Source organism: Drosophila montana, unplaced genomic scaffold, assembly GCF_035044405.1.
Source record: "Drosophila montana isolate Dmon_TW-CO22-7 unplaced genomic scaffold, ASM3504440v1 contig_3733_1, whole genome shotgun sequence".
Classification (NCBI taxonomy): Eukaryota; Metazoa; Arthropoda; class Insecta; order Diptera; family Drosophilidae; genus Drosophila; species Drosophila montana.
Genome location: NW_026998620.1, coordinates 8,270,641 through 8,294,877, shown reverse-complemented (window position 1 = coordinate 8,294,877; position 24,237 = coordinate 8,270,641). Strand labels below are relative to the sequence as shown.

General features: G+C 42.4%; 1 protein-coding gene across 15 annotated transcripts in view; it reads right to left on the bottom strand.

The window, feature by feature from the left end:
* The window catches only part of heph (polypyrimidine tract-binding protein 1 heph), a 165,232-nt gene that overhangs the window by 39,323 nt on the left and 101,672 nt on the right, over window positions 1-24,237 (bottom strand). For 7 of the 15 annotated variants that reach the window (XM_064694760.1, XM_064694759.1, XM_064694764.1 and 4 more), the window contains one exon: window positions 17,137-17,175. The exons of the other annotated variants lie outside the window; for them this stretch is intronic. In XM_064694760.1, coding sequence (XP_064550830.1) covers window positions 17,137-17,175 — 39 coding nt within the window. The remainder of the gene's footprint in view (window positions 1-17,136; window positions 17,176-24,237) is intronic. 15 annotated transcript variants of the gene reach the window in all.

Genomic DNA, 24,237 nt, shown 5'->3' with positions numbered 1-24,237 from the left:
TGTGTCTGTGTGGCCATATCAACGCCCTCATATATTGCACGGTCCATACAACGCCTTTGTTGTTGTGAATTTATGGCGGCATATGAATATTAAAATCGAATATGTTGCTGTCGATTAAAGGCTTTTCGTCCGGAGTGCACGCCCGGCCACCACCCGCCGCAACAGCCAGCCCGTTGCAATTGTGGTCGTTTGTTCTGTCTGTTTCTGCAGCACACACCCCCCCGCTTTCACTTTATGGTGCACTCTTGTTGTGTACGTTGAGCCCACAGCGACACAGATACGACTCGACATTTCCGCTTGTGCGGCATTGCTGGGCTATGGATCGGTCCATTGATGTCGACTGTGTGCAGCACAGCTGTTGGTGCTGTTGTTGATGATGGCAACGATGATAATAATGATGCTGCTGATGATGATGGTGGTGGTAGCATCCTTGAAAATGCAGGCGCATGGTGCAAAAAATTGCGTATGTAGGTAAAAATAACAAGAGCGGAAAACTGACGACACACGTCTGCACCCCCGCACTCCAAACTGCAGCCATAATAAAGCTGCGGCAGCCTTTGAAATAACAATTATTGCTACCAGTCGCTGCAACAGCAGCAGTTGCAAATATGACGCTTGCTGCTGGCTTTAAATTTTAAGAGTACACTTTAAGCCGCGGCTGCCAACCAACTTATAAATTCTAATTAGAAAGCGCTATTTGGACAGACAGACAGCTACCCTCGCTAAGAGCAGCAGCTGCTGCGGGGCAGCCCCATTCTCTCATTTGTTTGTTAGTTGTGTCAGTTGATAAACGCAACTTGTAGCTGCGGCCTAGTTACACGGCCACAGTAACAGCCACTGCCAGAACTACGGCCATAGGCATAGCAATAGACAACATAGATATAAAGACGGAGAGGGAGAGACCAAGAACCCAACTCAAGACCCACCTGCCGCTGCTGCCTGGCAGGCCGTGAGGCAATAAATTATATGAGAATGCCACCAAAGTGTAGCAGCTGAGGCTACTGCCAAACTCCAGCCACAGCAAGGACAACAACAAAACACCTGAGATGGCAGCAATAACCCGTACCGGCAAGTTTCATACCGAAACACTTACTATAGTAAAGCATTTGGCGAGGCTATAACTAAAGGTTTGTTGAGGAGAGAGGAGCGAAGAGTGAAACTTTATTTACATTTCATTTTAGGTACATATTTAACTGTGCTAAAACTGTGACTGTAGGGTTGATAAGGAGCCGTGAGATATGTTATTAATATCCCTCTAGCAAATAGTTTAATTGCTAAGTGTATATAGAAGTGTGTGAGAGTGAGAGAGAGAGAGAGAGAGCTCCTGATGTATACATTACTAAAATATAATGTTGTTATATTATATCACATTCTTGAGATCTGCTAGCTTTACTTGACCCTTTGAGAATCGCATCGAGAGGCGACGTCTACAAAATCAGACTTTCTTATATTGTGCACACAGGTTGATATTAAACAACTGAAAAACGATTAAAAATGCTTATTTTTAGCTACACTGGAATATATACACTCAGATCGGTAAATGATCATTCCTTTTGACATTCAAAACACATTCTCACAACTACATTATACATTTTGCACCAATATCAATATATATCTATAAAGTTTAATGTGATATATATCATGAATCAGAATCTATTGCTCACTTACAATTACATTTTAATTAAATTAATGCTACAACCAAGTATTTATTGAATGAATGAATTTTTGACTCACTTCTGTAGAGTGCATATTCCTAACTCTTCAGCGGTATTTTCTAGTGGCTTTTCCTATAACGTATCGTTTGGTCGTAGATTTAAAACGGCATTAATAAATATTTACGTTTTGGTTTTTATTGCTTTCGAGAGTTAAAAAAGCTCTTTTTTATTTCAATTTATTTGCATAAATATTTGAAGCGCAGACAAATTAGAATGTGGGGAGAAGTGACTCTCAGACTCTCAAACGCCTGTAGCTATGTGTCTGAGTGTGTGTGTGCCTGGATATTTGTGTGTGTATGTGAGGCATAATAAACTTGCGCAAGTTTGGCCAAAACGATTTGTAGCAATTTCGCTATTAGTACGACTCTCTACCTCCTTCTCTAGCTGCTTGCCCTTGCTCACTCACCCTCTTCGTTCAGAGTGGCAGTGAAATCGAGAAGCAAAGTGGAAAGGCGAAAAAAGTTCGCTGCTTATGCATTTATCACCTTTTTGCTTTGGCACAAGTGTGCGTGTGTTTGTATGTGCAAAAAAGTTTGCTTGGCCTAGTGCCAAGTGAAAAGGAGATTCAGACGGCGACGATGGCGGCAGGATAACAGGCTCAACTCCTGGCGGGCACATTTCGTGCGCTCGCCCGCATAAATTATTCAAAACATGTGTTCCCAGTGTCTGTCTGTGTCTGTCTGTCTGACTTCTTAACGCTGCGAATGCAGTAGAAAAAATGTTCTGCGCCCTATGGTAGGCAACAGTTTTTTATTATATTTTTTTCTGCTTCTTTCTGTGTGTGTTTTTTATCTTAGGCATTGGCAATTTACTTGTGTATGACATTTTCATTGATATTTGGCATGGCGGCCCTCATGCACGGCCGGAAAGTTTGGCAATTTTTTCCGACAGTCGACGGCGGCGTCGTCTCTATTAAGATATTCACTCGGCTGTAATGTGACATCATACATAAAGAGTTGTGCGTGTGCGTCTGCGAATGCTTGTGTATATGTGTGTGTGTAATGGGTGTATGCAAATGGCAGGCATATGCTGTTTGGCATTTCTAATGAGCTAGAGTCAGATACAAATGCAAAGACAAGGGCAGGAGTAAGAGCAGGGGCAGAGATTGTGGACCGGAGCCTGAGCAGCGATTACCGGCTGCATAAATCTTGTCCTTCATATTGATTTTGTGGGCAGGATTCTCGGTTTACCTTTCCGGTCTTGGCCATTTGACTTGTGTGTTGAGGGGCTCTTTTAAAATAAATTATACGTTTTTAAAGCAAAGACGAAGCACGTAAAGAAACGTATGTGGTCGGTGCCGCTCCACATTCACTCCTAGGTCGTGCCGGGGTCAAGCATTGCTCTGCTGGCTGGGGGCATCGAGTTCATACAAAATTCAGCAGCATTGAAATTTATGGCGGCTGGACACACAACGCCAATAGCAAATAAAAAAATAAATAAAAATAAAATAAAAAATATATGCTGTGTTCGCGTTTCCTGTGCGGCGCGGGAGTGTGGGTTGGATGGGAAGACGGAGTGTTAATATGGGCGACCTTTTCACATGGTGTGTGTGTAGGTGTATGTGTGTCCCTTATTTATTTTTATGTGCATCTATTTGCTTGTCGTTTTTTGCGGCAACCAAATAAAAAATGCATTAAAAACGTCTGAGCTAGAGTCGAAACACACAACGGCAAACGGCACAACGCAGAGCTTCGCTTTATTTGTCTGCTCAAGTTTAAAACGTGGCCCGTGCACGTTTGGTAAAGTTGAAGCCGCTCTATAGGACACATGTTTTACATTTGCATGGCAGGTGGCATTGTAGTTGTTGTTTTTTGGCTGACGGCTGCTAGTCAATGAAAAATTTGAGATGCCAATTCTCAAATGTCTAATATTCAGTTGCTATTTCGTTTTATACACATAATTTGTTGTTGCTGTTGTTATCCTAGCCTTGCCTTTCTATCCTGTCTGTTCTTTGTGGGACATCCCCCTACACCCATCTTAGCTGCCTGTCTACTCGCCTGTCAGACGCGCCGTCAACCCAAACACCAAAGCATCCTGAGCCCTAACCTTACGCCAGACTCAGCCCACTTCCACTTCCATTTCCACTTCCACTCCCACCCCCACCCTTTTCCTATTCAGGCAAATGGCGTTTCAACCACCTTGCTGCCTGCCATTTGCCGCTCGCTTTGCTTTCACTCCAAAATTTTTAATGCCACGCCATTTTTTATGGCGCCACACTTGAATGCGCTTAAATATTTTATGTAATTTTTCGCAATTTATTTAGCGCATTATTTTTTGGAGGCCTCTCTCTGTCGGACCGTTTATATCAATTCATGGCCCCAAAATGGCTGTGACAAATTTGTGCTGCTGCCAGGATGCTAGTCGTGCTCCTGCTCCTGCTGTTGCTGCTGCTGATGATGATGTCCGTTTTCTGGCCACAAATCGTTGCCTGCTGCAAACAATTTTGTCAGCTCCCGCAATTTTCGCGCGTCAATTTCAATTTTTGCAGGCAAATCTCAATTAATTTGCATGCCGCATAATTCGATTTTATATGTCAAATTTAAGCGCCACGACAGCTAAATGATTGGCATTGATCATATTTAGCAGAATGCCGGATATGTATAGCATGTATATCAAATACGCCTTACGCATGCTAATTAACGTTATTTTTTTGTTTGCTTTTGATTTTGTTTAGTTTAAGCACCAACAATTAATTTAATTATTGTGAACAACATAAAAGTTTTTAATGCATTTAGACAACAACTGATATATATATGCGTGCGACACGCCCACTGTACGCCCATAAATCTATCGCATGTGCGCGTCATGTTTGGCAAGTAATTGATTTATATAAAACATGTTGCATGCCAAGCGACTTGCAGCTTGTTGCTGTCGCTGTAGCTGTCGCTGCCTCTGTTGTTGCTGTTGTTTCGTTTTTTTGCTTGTTTGCTTCTAAATTTATACACTCGCCGACTAAAAGCAACAACACCAACAGCCGCATGTGAAAACGTTGCGAACCCGCATGTTTACATATCGATTACTGTGCCCGACACTGCATGCCGCTGCGACAGTGGCAATAAAATCGACGGGGTGTGTCTGTTGTTGGAGGCGGGTGAAAAAACATGTTGCACTTTGCATATATGCACACTTACACACATCGTTATACGTTCAAGCACACACACACGCAAGAATTTTAAAGCTTTTGCCAACAATTGCTGTTGCATGCTTTTAGGCGCGCGCTTTAAAACTGCATTGAGACTAATTAAAAATACCTTTACGATTTGTCTACAACAACAAATAAAAGGCTTTAGCAACAGTGGTATTTCGACACAAGCCACCTCCACCTGCCGGCCTGCCCACATTAAGGCCCGCGTCATGTAGCTGGCTCGTTACATTTACGGTTTACGACGCGCCCTGGGCCAAAGGCCATGAAAAAAAGGGGCGGACAGAGACGTAAAACCTAGAACCCATAGAAAATGGACAGGAGGCGGCCAACGTGAAATATAAAAAATTATCTACATTTAATGACGAGCCTTAAAAATTAGCGAGAAATGCTCAAATTAAACATAAAGACAGCCGCGGCTGGCCAACGAGTGCCAGGGCGGGTCAGGCGGTCGGATGTGCGGCAAGGGCAGCAGCTGGGGCGGACATGCGCCTGACGGAAACATCAAAATGACATCCATTAACACACCTATTAATCACAGAGCGAAAGACAGAGACAGCACGAGAGCGGGAAATAGCAACAACAATAAAAATAGAAAGCCGTGGCCAACCGAGCACAAACGTCGTCGCTCCCGTTCTGGCCAAGCAAAACAAGCCGAAATTTGGCGCTAAAAAGTAGGCAACGGAAAATATTATGGCCCAGGTGACAGCCAAACAAAAAGTCATAGAAAATACACTCGTTACCCGAACCAAAAGCAACAACAACAACAACAACAACAACAAAAGCGGCGAGAACTAAATAGCAACAAAAATGTAGAATAAAAATGTCAAAAATGTGACAGGCGACGCCGACGTCGACGTTGACGACACTCTCACCGTTATTGCTGTTGTTTTTTCTGAGGCCGGGTCGCAACTTTAACGTCTGCGTCGCCGTCGCCGTCGCCATCGTCATCGTCGCCGCCGTCGACGTCGTCGTCACCGTAGTCATAAAAACCCGCAAAGTGGGTGGTGATGGCCAATTAAGTTAACGACGGCGAGCGCTAACTTTGCGGTCGATCCAGCCCGCTGGTCGGCCGCAGCACCACCACACCCCATACCCACACCAGCGCAGTCTGGCTACCCACAGGGCTAATGTGTCACCCAATGGCCGCCCAGGCCGTTCACTATTGTAATCTAAAACGTTCATTGGGCAACTGGCAAAGAGCATTGGGCGTTGTGTGTTGGGCGCTAGCTTCCTTCCTTTGCTTTTCGGCGCGTCTATTCCTTCCGTTCTGTCGGCATGGCTGGCCATGGGTCGTGTGCGCTTGACTGGCAGATCAAGAGACAGGTGACTGAACCAATTAACAAAAAGCTGCCAGACAGCTACGAAAAACTTTTGCCGGCAGCAACGGCAGCGTAAATTGCTGCAGGTGACGAGCGACTCGAAATTAGCACACATTTCTTCTAAATTTTTTTGATTTTTTTTCTTTATTTTTTGGTTTTTTGTTCTGTTTTGGTTTTTAGTGTAGACCGCTAGCACTAACACATCCCTGTACACACCACAAGCGCAAGGGAACAGCTGCGCACGCTAAAAACCTAACCTGAAAGCACTGCCAGCCTGCTGGGCGTATACGTAATGTATACAATGTAAATAGACGCCAACGCCAAATGTCTCGCAAGTTGCAAATTAATTTCTCCCAGGATCAGAAACACCGCCTGTCGCCTGCCAGTGACGCCAGCTGCAAGGTTCTTGCCTTCCAGTGAAGCGCCCAGCCCTGGCTAAAAGATACCAAATACACATACTAAAATGTGTGTGTGTGTGTGTGTGTAGAAACAGCTAGGCCACTGGCACTTTGCAGTGGGGCTGCTCATAATCACCAGGGCGGCCACAGCGTCAACGTCCTCACCATCATCAACATCGTAGTCATCGCTGCCTAAGTCGTCGTAGTGGCCACAGCATATTCCATTAGCAATTATGAATATGGAATGGCAATGTTTAGGCCATGACTAGCTGTAGTCCCAGTAATCACTGGCAACGACGCTGACTACTTAAGCCGCTCGCAACGATGTTGCTAAGTGCTGTGCCGTCCCCATCGACAATGGTGATGATGATGATATTTCGACAGCAGAAGATGATTATGACGATGAGGATGTTAAGCATGACAAAATGTAGCGAAAATTGTTGCTTGCCGCGGACAAATATTGTGACTAAATACGACTTAGCTGCTGTTTGGATTAAAAATCTCCAATCAGTTGCAACAACGTGAAATTTACCAAAAATTAAAAATAAAAATTGTATTTTTAAAGGAAACGGTTAAGGCTGTTTGTCAGATTTATTTTATTAAAACACGACACGAACAATAAATTGCAGAAACAAACACGGTTAAAACTTTAAACCACAAGACATGATATAACAACACAACTATTTTAAATAAATTATTATTAATTTATAAAAAATACTATGTAAAAATAGTATGTAAGTAAATTTAAATTTTACAATAAAGAATTAGTGTTTTATTCGTGCGTAGTTGAGAGACGTAGAAATTCGGGAAAAATTACATTTTTCAACTCTTTTGCTAGACACAAATATTCTCCAAACTTTTGTGAGTAATTTTAATGTCGAACAGAATAGTTTATTGAGCTTTATTTTGTTCGAAAAGAAAGCGCAGGCCATTTATCATTAAAAAATATCCCTCCGAAAACTTTGAAAATTTAATGGGCAAACTTCTGGGTTTTAACAGGTTACTTAACATTATGGTTATGTTTGTTCTATCTAATATAGGGAGGCCCTTTACCCAAGCAACATCCCCAAGTATCATAGACTACTTAAAATGATGATGACGGCGATTTATTAGGCCCCAGATAGCTAAGCTACATTCATAATTTAAGTACTTAAAGGTGCTGGCATTGCCTCAATTGTCTGTCTGATTATTGCCACAATGAAGTTGTATGTACTGCTAAACACACACTCTATCACACAGACACACATGCAGCACAGAGAGTTGAATTTATGGCACAACAAGAAGCGGAAAATGGATTTTCAAGCAAATTATCTGCTTTCCATAGCAAAGCGAATGGGCACAGGACAACACTAAACAGTTTCAATTTCAGTTATGCATGCCTGTATATGTATGGCTACGTGTGTGCGTGAGAGGCTCTGTGTGTGTGTCTGTGTGTGTGTTTGTGTCGTTGGCATCATTTGAAATCGACAGCAGCATACAGCAGCGGCCACAACGAGCTCTCAGCTGCGTTTTGACAAATATGCATAGGACATTGTCTATTGGCGCTCGGCCAGAGGGGTCCGCCCGGTCGGATGCCTCGACTTGGCACTTGCTTGCCGGCAGTCAGCTGCAAATTATGGTGCAAGGTTTGTTTTTTGACGTGGTCGATGCTGCTGCTGTTGTTGTTGCTAATGCTTTTTGGGCGCCACAATTGCGTGCGCGATTCGCTACTGGGGACCCCTTTTCTAGCCAAATTTTTGGGGATAGACGCGATGTCATGTAATCCATGTCAAGGCACAAACAAGCAGCGTGTGATTGGATACGGTAATCATGTGACAAATATGCTGCTGTTGCTGCTGTTGCTGCTTTTGCCTGTTACTGCGTCTCTTTGATTATGCGAATTAATGAGCGCCATAGTGAAGCGAATGGTTTGGATGGTTGACGACTGGCTAGCTGGCTCGTTGAGTCCGATTTTGCATTTGCTCTTCATTAGCCGCAACAAACATTCTGATTCCTGTTTGTCTGCCGTTTGCAAAGCTGAAAAGCTGCTTTTCGTCTTCGTATGCCAAATACGGCCAGCTTAAGCTTATCAGCAAAATTTAGCATTACAAATCTGCAGTTGCAATGGCGTCTGTTAAAGCCAACTCAGAGCAGCGCACAAGCACACACACATATGGCCGCTGCAGTGATGAGCAATTGCGGACAGGGCGATGACAGCGTACGTAATGTGCAGACAAACACAGCAACAGCAGCAACAAAAACGGAAATGACCAAAGCATAAAAACAACAAGCAGCTACATGGCAAACGTGGGGCCATAACTGCGATATGGCCATAAAAAGTACGCGATGACCATGGCCCACAACGTTGGGCGCTTAAATTGCAAACGAATTTCGTTGTAATGACCGCAATGCACGCAACACACGCACGCGCAAACAAACACATACACAAACACACACACATTCGCATGCGCGCACACAAACAGCTCCTGTTGGTTTGGCGGCATCATTTGTAACTGCATTTATATTGAAGCGACCGCATCTGTTGCGGTTATGTTGTATGCAAAAATGCATTTTCGCGCACAGATAAGCAGACAGAACTGCGTATGGTCAAGCCGAGCGGCCAACTTTGTATTAAGCAATGCATCAACAGCCACATGCCACTCACCCCAGCCCAGCCCCGATGTCTGTGTGTGTCATGCAAGGGTTTTTGCTTCATTTCCGCTCGGACTTGTGCTGTGCTTCCGGTTTGTTAATGCTCGTTTTTTTTTTGAGAGTTTGCAGCCGCCCCCAAAAGTATGCAATGCCCTTTTTCACAATTAAATTATGTAACAGGCTGCACACTTAATTAACTGAACCAATTTCAGCATGAAAATAAACCTTACGAAAAATTGGAAATCAAATGGCACGCAGACATTTAACAATTAACCAAAATTATTATACAATATGCAGATTAATGACACTTTAAAAGAAATGCAAAAAAACTGATTGGCACATGCATAATGCACAACCTATATACTGAGCAAATAATTAAATTTATAAAATGTCAATTGATATTTAATCGACTGTTAATAAACTCAAACTGTCAGTTAAAGTGTCTGATTAATGATTGCTTCATGTGCGTGCGTGTGTGTGTTTGTGTGTGCGAGGACACGTGGCGAAGGTAAATGGATAAATATAGACAGAAGCAAAACAAAACCAAAGTGTTTCCCGTGACGTCTATGACAGCAACAACAACGCCAAAAAACAGTTAGCAAAAATATGACGAATGACTGCAGCTGCCAGCAGTCAGCAGGAAATAGCTGAAACTAGCAAGAGGATAACTAAAAAGAGAAAAAAACACAGTCAACTGATGAAATGATTTATTGAAGGCATTGCGACTGACATTGACAATCAACGACTGTTAAGCCGGCAACGGTGTTTTATTGGAAATGCTACAAACATTTGCTAGAAATCAGCAAATCAACAGGACAAAATAAAAAGTTATGGATGGAAGGAAAGTTAGAAGAAAAAAAACAATACACAACAAACCGGAGATGACATACCCTTCCACAATAAAGTACTTTAATCTCATCTAAATATTTTTGTAAGAGCCAACAAGAACACAATTTGCGAACTCAAAATTAAAGTAGTAGGGCAATATCAACAATTGTCTGCCAATAAGAAGCTTAAGTCATGGGCTTTTGCTAAGATCGGAAAATATATATGTATTTGAAAACAAGTGATTGAATATGAATCTTTTGAATTTAAATGGCATGTAGTGATTCCATTTGATTGTCCTAAAAATGGTTGAATTTTTAACGAACAGATTTGCGTTCTTGAAATATTGCCCAATGCTATGACAAAATATAAAAGCCTTAGATAGGGTATACAACTGTCTACGTGCAAACTGAAGTGGAAATTTTTGCATAAATCAAAGTTAAAAGTGTTAAAAATAGCAAAAGGTCTCAAATTGAATTTTACAATTTTTTTAGCTTTGTTTTTTTTTTCGTTTGGTTTTTCCAACCCCTTGACGAAGGTCCGTCTATGTGTCTGTTGGTCGCTGGGTTGGGCTTTATGCAGTGTACTCGTACTTTTATTTACTTGTAGGATTTTGTTGGCGGTGGCATTCTATTTCGTTTGTTCTGTGTTGCCCTTTGGGCAAATTTTTGGTTGCTTGTTGGTTTTCAAATTTGCGGTAAATCGGAAGTGCGCCGCAAGTTAAATGAACTTGCCACTGACGGCGTCCCATTGTGCTGGCCTCCGGTTTATACCGTTCCATTTCGTTTCGCTTCCTTGTTGTCTTTCCGTTTGCCTCTGAGTGCGTTTTCAGCTCGTTTATTTATTTACATGTCGTTTGTATTTTTATTTTATTTTTTTATTTTTTTTGTGGCTTGTTTCTTTTTTGCCCTGTTTGGTTTATGGTTTTGTGTCTTTAGTTGTTAATCAGCGGCCAGTCTTTGATTTTACTTTTTGGGCCCTAGACAAATTTGCTTAATTGCGTATAATTTGTGGTCGAAAAAAGGTCAGACCCGTAGATTTGTGCATATTGCCATGGAAATCAATTTCGCATCGGTCTGGGGGGAATATTTATGTATTTGTAAGCCCCTTTCAGTGATTTCTCTACCTATAGATAAATCCTTGAAAGAAAATCACGTGTGGCTTAAATAAAATCATATTTGGAAAAAGATTTACCATTCGTCGATTGAAATGGGAGCTAAAGCTAAGCCTAAGCAGCATGAATACCGCGCTGCTGACAGAAATTATGAAAAAAAAGGTTGAAAAAAATATGTATTTGTGTGAGGAATTGAATTCGAGGTACGACAGGCCAAGGACTCTGCGCGTCCACATATCGTATGAGCAACCCACATGCGCACACAAAAATTGCAGATAAATTTATTGAAAATGATTGTAAGAGCGACTGCCAGCCAAAGAGTGTGTGCGTGAGTGTGTGTATGTTTTTATAACGCTCGGCAGCCGTCGTCGCCCTAGGGGCGCCCCAATGCAACATGCATGAATTTTGTGCAAAAATATTGATGATTTGGCAAATGTATATTGAAAAGGTTGGATCTATTGAATTGCAGCAGCAGTTACCCCGTTACCCGCTAGCTGCTGACTACTAGCAGCTGGCGGCTGGCTGCTGTCTGCAACCAGTTAACACAGCAGCAACAAACAGAGCACTTTACATGCTAGCTCATGTATTTGAGCGCCAACCCAAACTTGTTGCCAGCCAACAATAGAACACGAAAAACGTATTAGTAATCCGAGATGGCAAAGAAATGTAGCATATTCTAGAGCGCGCACAAAATTATGCTACAATATGCGTGAGTTTTCGTTGCATTTAATGTACGATTTTTAAAGTGCAGCAGTTTGAATATAAATGGGCGACATTAAACAAAAACACAGCGTTCAGCAACAGCAGCAGCAGCGCCAGCAGCGCGAACGGGGCGGAGGTTATAACAGCAGCATCAAGAGTAAATAACACAACAGCGCAAAAATAAAACGCAACAGCATTGAAATTAATCTAAAAAGTTTTTAATGCGCTTTTAAATGATGATGCTGGTAGGGTCGCTGTTTTTTTTTTGCAGCATCAACTACGATAGCAACAGCAACATCAGCTTTGCTGCTGCCACTGCCATTCATAACTGGGAAACTATCATTGCCGTTGTCGTTGTCTGTAGCTGCTGCTGCTGCTGCTGTGCAAATTACAAGACCCAGACCTCCGGCCACAAAAGCGCGCTCAAGTCCGCCCTACATAAATACCCTAAATGAGTTTGCGCGGCCACCTGTTGCGCTTCTTGACGCCACCATAGCGACTTTAATTTTTGCAAATTTAAATGCAAAAAAGGGCCCAGCAGCAACGGCAGAGGCAGCGACAAGAGCACCATGGCGATTCTACAGGGTATGCAGAGTAGGGGTCCGATGCTGCTGCTTGCAAGGAAAGCAGCCAAGTGCGCTGTAGCAGCAGCAGCAAGTCGCAGGAAGTACGCAATTAAGTTTTAAGTTGGTGAAATTAAATGAAAACAGTGGGAATATTGAAATTGATGCAAAGTTGATTCAGCCAGCGAAGGGGCGTGTCATGCCGTGGCAAACAGAATAGCGCTTGATTAAACTTTGCCAGAAACGGACCAGGCGAGGGAACATTTTGAGGCTGACAACTATTATCCTTGCTTTGGCAGAGCTAAAGCCAGTCGTGCCTGCGCTATTTACCTTTTAATTTTCGTTGCATAAATCTGGGCGCACAAGTCAGTTACAGTAATTCATTAGCAACTGCAAGGGTTGCCGCTGCGGTGCGAGAACGCGGTTGGGGTAGGATACTGGGCAAACTTTTTCGTTTGGCAAATTTCAAAATTCATTGAAATACCGCCAGTGTAACTTTTGGTTTCGCTCTGCTCTCTTTCTCTCTGCTAATTGTATAACTTGGCTGCTTGAGTGTCAGCAAAAGGTCGAGCAACTTGTGCCAATTGAGCAAAAATGTAATTAGTTTGCTTGCGAGCAAGATGGAGCGATAGTTGAATAGAAAGGGGTTGGAGGGCACGAATCATAGGCATCTGGGTATGATCCAATGTGGCTTTCAGGCAGCTTTGCACCGGATTTGCAGCTCTTCAAACGTCTTTGTCTGCCTTTTTGCGTGCTCGTGCGCTGACAATTTCAAGCACTTAGCAAAAATAGCAACTATTAAATATGCATAAACGACGCGACGGCAGGTCGCGCCCATTAAATTGCCAACAAGCCACACACACACACCCAGACAGCCGCTTGGCATGTGATGTGGTTGCCACACTTTAAACACAGCTTTGCATACATTTGGGCTACAGCAAGGAGGACGGCTGCTGCAGCGTCAGCTAGAAAACAAAAGCCGTAGCCAGGAAATTCCTTTTGGGGCCCAGCCTTAAGCCAGAGTGAGCGCGTGCTTGCCACAACGTCACATAAATTTGCATACATGCTCCCATATAAATACATACATATATGTATGTATAATACATATAAAAGTAAACGGCAGGATGCAGCACCCTTCTTGCCACCTATGCCCTTGTATGCTAAGTAAACGCGGCGCTGTATAACGAAAAGCTTTTAAAATATGCCGACGCGACACCTACAACAGTAAATTTGATATGCTTGCAGCTTAAATATTTACAAACACACACACATAGCTAGAGAGTGTGGCGCACATCAAGCTCGAAGACATTAAAAGCCAGCGGCATGATAATAAAATCTTTATTTAATTGTATAAATTGTGGCAACTAACTAAGCAACCTGCGACCAGTAAGAGACAAAGCGACACATGCCACACAGACATCAGCGTCATAAAAATGAAGTTAATTTTAATTAAAATGCATGACAAAAGGGCGTGCGTCTGTGCGTATCGCTCTCTGTGTGTGTGTGTGAAGCACAACTGCTGAATCACATAGCGTTGCTCAACGAAGCTCACACGATAAATGTAGGTGTGTGTGTGTGTGTGGTTGGTTTAATTTTAATTGTCAACCCTTTGGCTGTCACTTTTATGGTGCTGACAGGCGCGCGTTGCTGTCGTTGCTTTTGTTGCTTCCGATGGGTGTCAAATTATAGGCCATAATTGTCAATATTTGCGCCTTTTTACGGCAAACAAAATAACAACAACAGCAACAACAAGCGCTGTGGGCGTGCCATTATGGGCCCATGCATAAAATCTAATCATTACAGTAGCAGCAAAAAGTAAAACCACAAACCCTTTGCTATGCTAATCAACTTCTCGCGCACGCTTACCTCAAATAAGCAGGCAACAGTTTTTGTTGTAGGGTTTTTAAGAATGAAAATACTCTCTGTTGATGGTATAAACGCTAAGTTAGGGTATATATGGACACAGACGAGTTCAAATGTTTATTGTAAACAGATTAAAAACTACATGATTTAGAAAAAATGTGCATTTGTATGGGTTTTTTAATCGAAAAATACTAGAAATGCTGTCGGCTTCATTTTTATTTTCTTTTTGCATATTTGAAAGCAGTGTAGCTTTTAGTCGAGTAACTCTAGTTATCAGTCAGACAGATCCAAAAATTTATGACAGCCACCGCGGCGCTGTGGTACTTAATGCGTACGAACAGCTGCCGTGTCACGGGTTACCGCTAAGGTGATTGCGGTGCGGTGGGGTGCGGTCCGGAGCGCTGAGCAATGGACAAAATCCTTTTAAAAAACAATTTATGCCAACATTTTTGTTGCACGATGGTGGGTGGTGGCGCCTTTTGGTGGTGGTGCTACCTTTTTCATCAGAGTGTTTAACAAAGTGCTAATTTAAAAAGTTCACCAAAGCACAGGCAACAAAAGCAACAACAATAAGAGGAAGCACCACCACAACAATAAGGCAGCCCCTGTTGTTGTTGGGGTGCACAACAAAAGTAGGAAAATAGCAAAAATTGCTAATTAAAAATTTATATGAAGTTGGCAGTAATAGCATTTTTAATTATAGCCAACTCATGCGCGGGCAGCCAAACAGCAGCAAAAACAACAACGACAACAACAATCAGCGGAAGCAACGTAAGCAGCGGAAGTGTGGCATGAACATTTTTGAGGTCATGGGGCAAACCTTTTTGCTGTTGCCGCTGCCACCGCTGGTGCTGTTGCTGCTGCTGCTGTGCATCCGATAGGCATAGGCACAGGCAGAAATTCTGCCAGGTTGCCAGTTAATGCGACTTAATGAAAATTTAAATGCCCTCACGGCCCTCTGGCAGCCACAAATGATTTTGCAGTAAATCAAAATAGAGTATCCATGGAAATCTATTAGGCAAATCTATCAAATTATCTGCTCAGGCATGTAGACATAATTGTAGCAACAACAACAACAGATATGGAAATTGTAAAAGATATGCGTGCAACTCAAGTTGCAACAGAAGGTTGCAATTGTGTTTCTGCTTGTTAATTAAATGTGCACACGAAATATTTATAGAGATGGAAAACCACAAAATTCGAAATGATATAAGACCAACAATATGCTGATTTTGTTTTATACCCTAGCTCAAAAAAAAGTAGTACACGAATATATAGATTCTTTGCCTGCAGTTGCAGCTGTAAAAATATTGCAATGCAGTCTAGTTCTTAATGCATCTAAATACAAATTGGCGGCAAAGGTACGTAAGATTTCTGCAGAAACAACAACTATCTGAGTCCAGAGTTTAATATATAGGAACTATCATGTAGAGATGCATACTTAATAAAAGGTCTTTGGTTAATATCCAAATATATAGAGACATAATGCACAACTGGCATAGGGTATTTAAGCTTCGACATCCGGCAAGAAAAGCAATTTATCTTGTTTTTCCAGTTTTACAGTTTTTTTTTTGTTTATGACTACAAAGGAAGCCTTAAAGAAGTGCCATATTTGCATAGACATGGAAGCCAGGTATTAAAAATAAATTTATTATTGGCTTCGTTTGCACATTGTTTGTTTGGAAACGTAATTTTTAAGTGCTGATTTGTGTGTGCTGGACAGCTCTCCGTTTGTTAGCAGCCGCATTAAAGCTGTGCGGCTCGGCCAGCTGAAGTTCAATTGAAAACTTTTGTCAAATTAATTAATTAAACTACACAGCAGCAGCAGCAGCGGCAGTGGCAGCGGCAGTGGCAGCGGCAGCAGCAACAACAGTGACATTAATAATAGAAAAGCGTCCGGTTGTTGAAGTCAGCAGAGGACATGGCTCAAACTTGTTAGCAGCCAACAAGCAAACAAACAACTGTTGGAGGCATAGAAATAGCATTGGCAACTCAAATGGCGCAAAAGTTGTAAAGTTCAACGTGCAACTTTGTAGGCTGTTGCCTACCGCAGAGCTGTCGAGGGAGGGGCTGGGGGTTGGCAGCTTCTCCTTTCGGCTCGTAAAATATTCGACTGTGGCAACGCTTTAAGGCATCTTTAAAAGCGTTTAGTGTTCCGTGCTGTGCTCCATTTCAATTTCAGGCACATAAAAATCAACGCCACGGCATTGTAATTAGTGTTGGGCTGTTTAGCCACTCCCCCACTTAATAGAATGGAGGGTGGCAATGCCGTCCACCGCGCCTCAACAAATAGCTGAAAAGTTGTGAACTTGGGGACGGCTGGCTATCATTTTCGCATTGAACGCGACTTGGTTATGAGTGCGCGGTTTACGCAGCTCCACCAATCCCCCCTCCGCAAGTCAACTGATAGATAGAAGGAGGGCTGCCAGAAAAGTTGGGCGCAGTGATAAGCGCATTTGCTTGTTTATCAAGTCAGGCGATTCGAGCCGTAAAAGTTTTGCCCCCTGATAGCCAGGCAGGCAAGCAGGCTGTGAAGAAGACAGCACTTCAAGTCATTAGGCAAGTAACTAACCTTTTGTTTATGGCTGCTGAATTTCTATAATAACAATTATGAAAATTAGACGATGCGACTCGCTGGGCGCTTGTGTGTATAGATCTTTGGGGGTTGGGCTGGGGTATGGGGAGCTTTGGTTTTGCTTGTAGCCACCATTGTTTTGACGGCTAATTAAGTTTCTGCCAAATAGGCAGAAAAGATTCGGCGCAGCGCAAAATATGCTTTCAAAATTAAACAAGTCATTGAGGCACAATTTAAGGTGTGTGGCTGACAGGTTTTTAACTAAATATTCTCATCTTTTACTTACTAATTGTGTTGGCATTTGGCAATAAGCGTGTGGACTCACCTGTAAATAAAACAAAAGAAGAAGCAGAAGACAATTCGATTAGCATATTTAATCTTGTATTATTATTGTTGTTGTGTGTGTGTGTGTGTGTACAAATCTTTTGAGCAATCAATTCTAATTAAGCTAGGCCCTAATCAGTTTTTGTGGTTCGCATCAGCAGCAGCAGCAGCGACAACAACAACAACAATAAGAGACACAACATCATCATCAGCGATAGCCACAAAAACCACATTAAATGCGATTAATTATGAACTTAATTAGCAAAGTAATATAAAATAAAGTGCAGCGATTTGTGCCGTGAATCTTGTTGTTGTTGTTGTTGTTGTTGATATTGTTATTGCTATTGAAATTGCTGCGGTTCACAGTGCGTTACGGGTCAAATAAATCCCTTTTAATTAAGAGATAAACAGAAGCAATTAAATTATTAATTATGTACACAAACATACATAGAAATATTGCATACTTAATGGCGCACATTTAATACACAAACGCACACTAACACACAGCGTGTACTCAGTGTACAATGCACATAAATCAACAGCTTGCACTTAAAGCTGCTAATTGTTGCTAAATAAACGAAAATATAACCAGCATAAAATATGTATATACCATACGTTTTAAGTATAGAACTTGCTCGGCTGAACTATTAATAACATGGAACATCAGTAAGAAAATACTGCACCGACTATCAGATACGCTATACTTATTCAACGAGAGAGTAAAACTGGGCCATGCCAAGAAGGTTAGAAAAAATGAAGTGACTTGAGCGAAGGGAGGAGAACTCACATCCTTTTCCTTATATCACAATTAAAGTATTTTAATCACAGAGGAAGGCAACACTTATTTGTTTACCCCAAGCGACATATCAATGGACACGGTTGTGTGAATGATTTATGAGATTAGAAACCTTTCTTTCGTCCATTGCACACATTTTCAAAGCTGTATTTCAATCATTATACCCATATTTAAGAGTTAGAGGGTATAATAAATACGACTCCTAGGAGCGAGGAAACCCAACTGAATTATCGATCATCGTTAGTCAGGCCGAAACGAAAGGGCGCCGCAGCAAATATGTTTGCACTAATTGATTTCCTATAGCGCCCAGCTAGCCAGCAATCAGCACCTAAACACAAATACACACACGCACACACAGACACACACCACACACTTACATACACATACACTGCGCTTATGTGGCTGTACATTGTATTGTGTTGATTGCATTTGCAAATTTTCACATGCAATACGATTATGCATATGCGTGTTTTTGATTTTCGTGTTTTTCTGCGCAAATGTTAATACAATTTTGTGGGTGCAGCGTGACTAAAATATACATAAGCTAGTAGAAGGGGCTGACAGTGGTAACAAATTCGTTGTTGCTAGTTGATAAATCGCAGCTTATTGGCCAGGCAGCTGACCGGACACAAACGATGTAAGCTTGGCAAACCAAGTCAAATGTCATTTGGGAACAACAACAACAACAACAGCAACGGCAACAGGAACAGCAGCAACAACACTACCACAGAGCCGTTGCCTGTTTTGCTGACCTTTTGCATAATGAAAGTAACGTTGCGGCTGCCATTTTGTGGTTTGACAAATGTTGTGTCAAATTCGGCTACACAGCCACAAAGCACACACACACAACCACACAGAGACAGCAACAGCTAATGGAGTCAGACACACACACACACACACATACATACACAGGGCGAAAAATTAGCCGTGGTCGCACTTTTTGTAGGTGCAACAACAGCAACAGAAGTGGCCACATGACAGGCACCAGAGCGAGAAAGAGGCAGACACTGAGAGGTAAAGCGAGGGACAAGGACTACGTAACGGACACGAGCATGCCGCACATGGCTCATGTTTGACTTGCCAAACGGAGTGAGTGACCAGTAACAGTTCACCATAGCGGCAACCACTGCTGATGACAGCAACAATATCATCAGCGTCAGCAGCAGCAGCAGAAGAAGCAGCAGCAGCAGCGGAGGCGTTGGTCAGTTGCAACATGAGCAACATTAAAAAAAACATTAAACCAGAAATCACTTTGCAACCACGTCGTTTGTTGTGCGAGCGTTGAGGTTGCATACTAGCAACGGTGCGAGGGGTGCTAGGGGATAAGGGCGTCATTTGAATCCACAAAATGCGGCTTACTTAGGCGCACAACTGATGATGATGTCGTTGTTGTGGCACGTTGTGCCCTGTTACCCAGCTAGTCACCCAACGGGTTGTCCTCACAATGATTTGTTGGCATTTTCGCGACTACAAGCCAGTCAGCCAGTTAGCCAGCCAGCCAGTCGGGCATTGAGCATTGTCTAAATATCACAACAGCGAGCCAAAGCAGCAGCTACGTCATCGTATTACCAAAGGATGCTCTGTGTAAATCTAATCCAGGGGTACTGTTGTCTGGCCTACTCTTGCTGCTAGTCACACTCCATTTATTTTTCACTCCTGTGGCTGGCTTGTTGTGTAAACAAATGCAACACGCAAGTTGCAAAAGGTTTTTGATCCTTTTTTCTTCAGTTTTTAGGGGCGGCTGCTGCGAGAAATGCATTTGCCAGCCAGCAGGCAGACGCATGCAATGGAATTTGTTGGCTAAATGCTTTTGTTGTTGTTGCTGGGTGCCGCTTTTAGAGCACTTTACACGCCTGTCAGAGACCAGAGCCAAGTCTGGGGCAACCAGCTCATTTGCATATTTGGGCAAAGAGACGCAGCTCAACTTTCGCAACTGTTGCTGCCTTGTCAAGTGTTTGCCGTATTCTGTTGTCTGCGTCCTTGCCAAAAGCTAATGTAAAAGTTTTGTTATTAGGGGCACAGAGTTCGCCGCCCACCAGGGCATACACTTGGCTCCAAAATTTGTATAGCAACAATTTCATGAAATTTTAGCCAGCAAAAATTAGCGAGCCATTATGAAAAGTCGAGGCCATGTTCTTCGAGTGCAGCTTAGAACTAGACTTAATGAAGTTTTGTTTTGATCTACGCGTAAAAAATGCAGGCAAACGATTGGAAAAGACAAAACACATACAAAAGGGAATTTTTGGCCAGCAAAGAAAAGAAGGTAAATTGTGGCAGACTTCCGCCAAGTTTCATTGTTGGGAGAATGTGAGGAGCTAAAAGTCAAAAAGCAATAAATTTGCATTTATTAAGATTTGAATTGTGAGGCCCAAGAACAAATCAACAAAATAGACAAACAATTTGGCCAAAATGTAAATAATATACGAAGAGAAATGCATATACAAAGGGCTGAAAGCCGAAATTATTTAAATCAAGAACAGAAACAGCACAAAATATTGTTGAATAAAATGTAGAAAACAAATGCAATTTACACGCAAACACACACACACACACGCGCATCTTGATGCTTACACATGCATATGAAAAATGCCAAGTCACACAATGCTTAGAAGGACAGGTTAAAGGGCACAGAGGCTACGAGATTTGTGCAGCATCATCTCAACGGGCGAGGCGGAGGTCGACAACTTTTGTGCGCTTTTGCATGCGAAATTTTTGGGATTTATACCGAAAAATGCATAAATAACTGTTAATATTTAATATTGTTAACTTGTAAATTTTAAATGAAATATGTGTGGAGCAGCCATGTGGAAGAGAGCATGTCGACGACCATGACGACAACGGCTGCTGCTGCTGTTGCTGCTGCGGCTGCGGCTGTTGCTTTGGTCAGCTTCGGTCAGGACTTTGCTATGGGACATGAATTATGCAGTTTTTAACAAAAATGCCACATGGCTTACTGGACTGCGCACAGGACATCCTCCTGATCCTGTGCAGAACGACAGGGCAAAAGTTTAATTGTTTCTGTTGCTGTTTCTACAATTTTATTTGTATTTCTGTATTTTATTTCACATATGCATTTTACATGCGCAACTTTTCAACAAAACTCGTGCCGCGAGACGTCAAATATGTCAAATTAGAAACATTTCTGTCGTTCACTTCATTTAAATGTCATCGTCAGCAATCAGAAATAATGTTGATGGCGTGGAGGAAACGAGTATGCGCGGGATTTACATAATTAAGCAAGTAAGCAAGCGCTATTCGAGAGTTTATGTTCGAGAGAAAACGGATAATAATAATCTAAAATAAACTGGGAAAATCTCGAATGCGCTTTGAAAAGTTAATGAGTGGACGGATATATCTGGATTATCATATATGATCCCAAATATAAGTTCTGGGTTCCAATGGACACGGCTGATAATAATGAAAAATACAGCTATGCAAGAAATAGTATATGTTTCAGGACTTTTGCACAAAATTAAATAGACAAGTGCATAGGTTTCCCATTTCATGACAATTTTTTAAAAACATGTATTATTTGTAAGATAAATTGATTTTAATATAGATAGTATATATACATATATATATTTTTTCACGTGTGTTGATTTACATAAGCAATAAGAAAAAACTAAGCTGCCTGTGCATGTTTTTTGGCCAAAATGTAAAAACTACTTTTTAGGGGTATTAAAAAATGATTGCAAAGCGCCTAAGAACTTAAGTGCATTTCAATTAAAAAATGTTGGCCACTCTCCATGTTGCATCTGCCATTGCATAAATCATGAACACACACACACACACACACACACACACACACATATAGCAAAGCTGTTCAATATAAAACGTGTTGTGTGAAACAAACTAAGCGAAAGGCCGGCACTCGCACACAAACTCAAATACACACAAACACTCACACACACACACACACCTCACAAGCTGAAATTCGCTGAATTTGGCCGCCTTTTTCCATTTTGCTGCGCCTAGCTGCAAATTCAGTTTTCGCCCGGCAAGCAACAACAACAACAATAATAACAACAACTTCAGCGGCAACAACCACAAACAATTTGGTCAGTGCCTAGCAAATTTAAAACTTTTAAGCACGCCACGGCACCCCGTTGTATGCAATGGCTGCTGACTGTTGAGACGCACGCACGGCTGGCAGCACCACCTAACCCGCCGCCACTCTGCCGTCCGCGTATTCCTCACCCACTGGCGCAAAAGCCATAAAGTTTTTATTTATTTGCATTTGCTCACGTGTGCATGTTTAATTAAATTTGAAGCGCCAGAGCGGTCGCCCATCGAGTCGCGGCTTGGGAAAAACTTTTTTTTTTTGGCCGCCAAAACACAGGAATACATGCGAGCTTGTGTGGCGCCACCTGCCGATCGTCAACGCGCTGGCACGAAAAGTTATGTCTAACGTCGGTTGTGTGTGTGCATGTGTGTGTGTGTGTGTGTGTGGGTGAGAGAGCTACGGGTAGGTACACCTGCCCGGGCATATGATGCAGTTTACGTAACGAAAATTGAGTTGGACATGAACAAATTGCGGTTAGGTTGGTGGATTTGTTGGTTCCTATTTTTGTTTTGGTTTCGGCATTTGTTTTATATTTTTTCTCTCTCAATTTTTTTGTCGGCCTCTCCATGTGCAAGCTCTTGCAGTGGTGCGGGGAAGGGTGATTTGTAATATGCAAATTGGAGCGTGACATGCATTTCGACAGCTTTGAAATGCCAAAGCTGTTGATGGTTTTTTTGTTATCTTAAAGATTGCGAGATAGGTGCCGTCCTTTAAGGCATGTGCAAATCCTGCTTTTCGAGCTGAGGGCTCAGAATCTGTGCATGTTATTTATCATGTGAATTGTCAGTTGGAAACGGCGCTGAAAAGTAGGCAACGCTAGCGTGCGTTTTATTTTTCCGGCGTTTTGACTCGCATGACAAATGAGAAACAGACGCTGTTAGCTAAAATGCGTTAATTAAATTTTGTCTCTTAACTGCTTGAATGCGTAGACAAGCCCAAGGGGACATTACCAAACATCCCCCGCTTCCACACATATATGTATATACACACACTCTCCCACACTACTAGGGCTACGCCCACGTGTCACATTAAGTTGCCTACTTCTAAGCGCTGACATCTTGTTTTGCCAGCAGCTCATAAAATTTGCAGGTTGTTTCAAGCATTTTGCCAGCTGCTTTGTGAATGTGAGTGTGAATGTGTGGCTGTGTGTGTGTAGAATTTTGCTGCGTCGAATTTATGCGCCTCATTAGTTGGTCCAGCCCCAGGAGTTACGCTCATCACCTTGGCTCAGGCTCAGTCACAGCATCATCATTAGTCACAAGTAGCGGGTCACAGGTCGCTGTGTTTACGTCGCCTAAAAATATGCTAAGCATTTGCGCAGCGTCAAATTAAATGGTTTCGACGATGTTTGACATATTTGCACAGTTTAGCTATAGCGGCGACACGTGGCCCTCAAATACAAAAGGCATGCCAAATATATATATGTATATATTTAAGAAACTGCGAAGATTTTTCATATTTCCAGCAACATTTTTCACGGCGTTGAAAGGGTTGATGTGTCTCAAAAAACCCGAAAAAAAAAACAAAAAAATGTAGAAGTGCGCCAAGAAACAAGACACACATGAATTCTGGGTATAAGGGTGCACAAAAGTAGGCGTAGCTCGCATTGATTTTTTTTCGTTTTCGTTTTTTTTGCACGCCGACTATTTTCCAACGTCGTCGCGGCTGCTGCGCTCATTCATTTCATTTCTCGTCTTGCGTTTTATTTTATGCTCTGCTTTTCATTTTTATGAGTGTGTATAAGTGAGTGTGTCTGTGTGTGTGTTTGTGTGTGAGAGTGCTGGCTGCTGCATGGTCTGCTTTGCTCAACTCTGCCTACTTTTTATGTGTTTTTATTTATTTGCGCCGCTTTGCAATTTCAAAAAGTGTTCGCGTGTAGCCCCAGACTAAGGCAAAAGGATTTGGCTTAGCCAAATCGTCTGGTCCGGGCCGAGCAGGCCGTCGTCCTATTTCGTGCTGCTCTGGATCTTGCGTGTTTCAGTGCCTTATATTGCAAAGCGAGCATAATAAATATTTGACGCTTCATAAATCTTTAAAGAGTTGCCAAAAGCAGCAGCATCAGAAATGACTAAAGCAGTCGCCTCGCGTCTCCTTTCCTTTCCAGTGCCTGGGCGCTTCTCTTAATGGATTTGCTATTTTCCGCCGCTCTACGTTTATGCTAATGAGTTGGCCTGACCCGTATGCCTGAAACTGGGCGGAGGCTG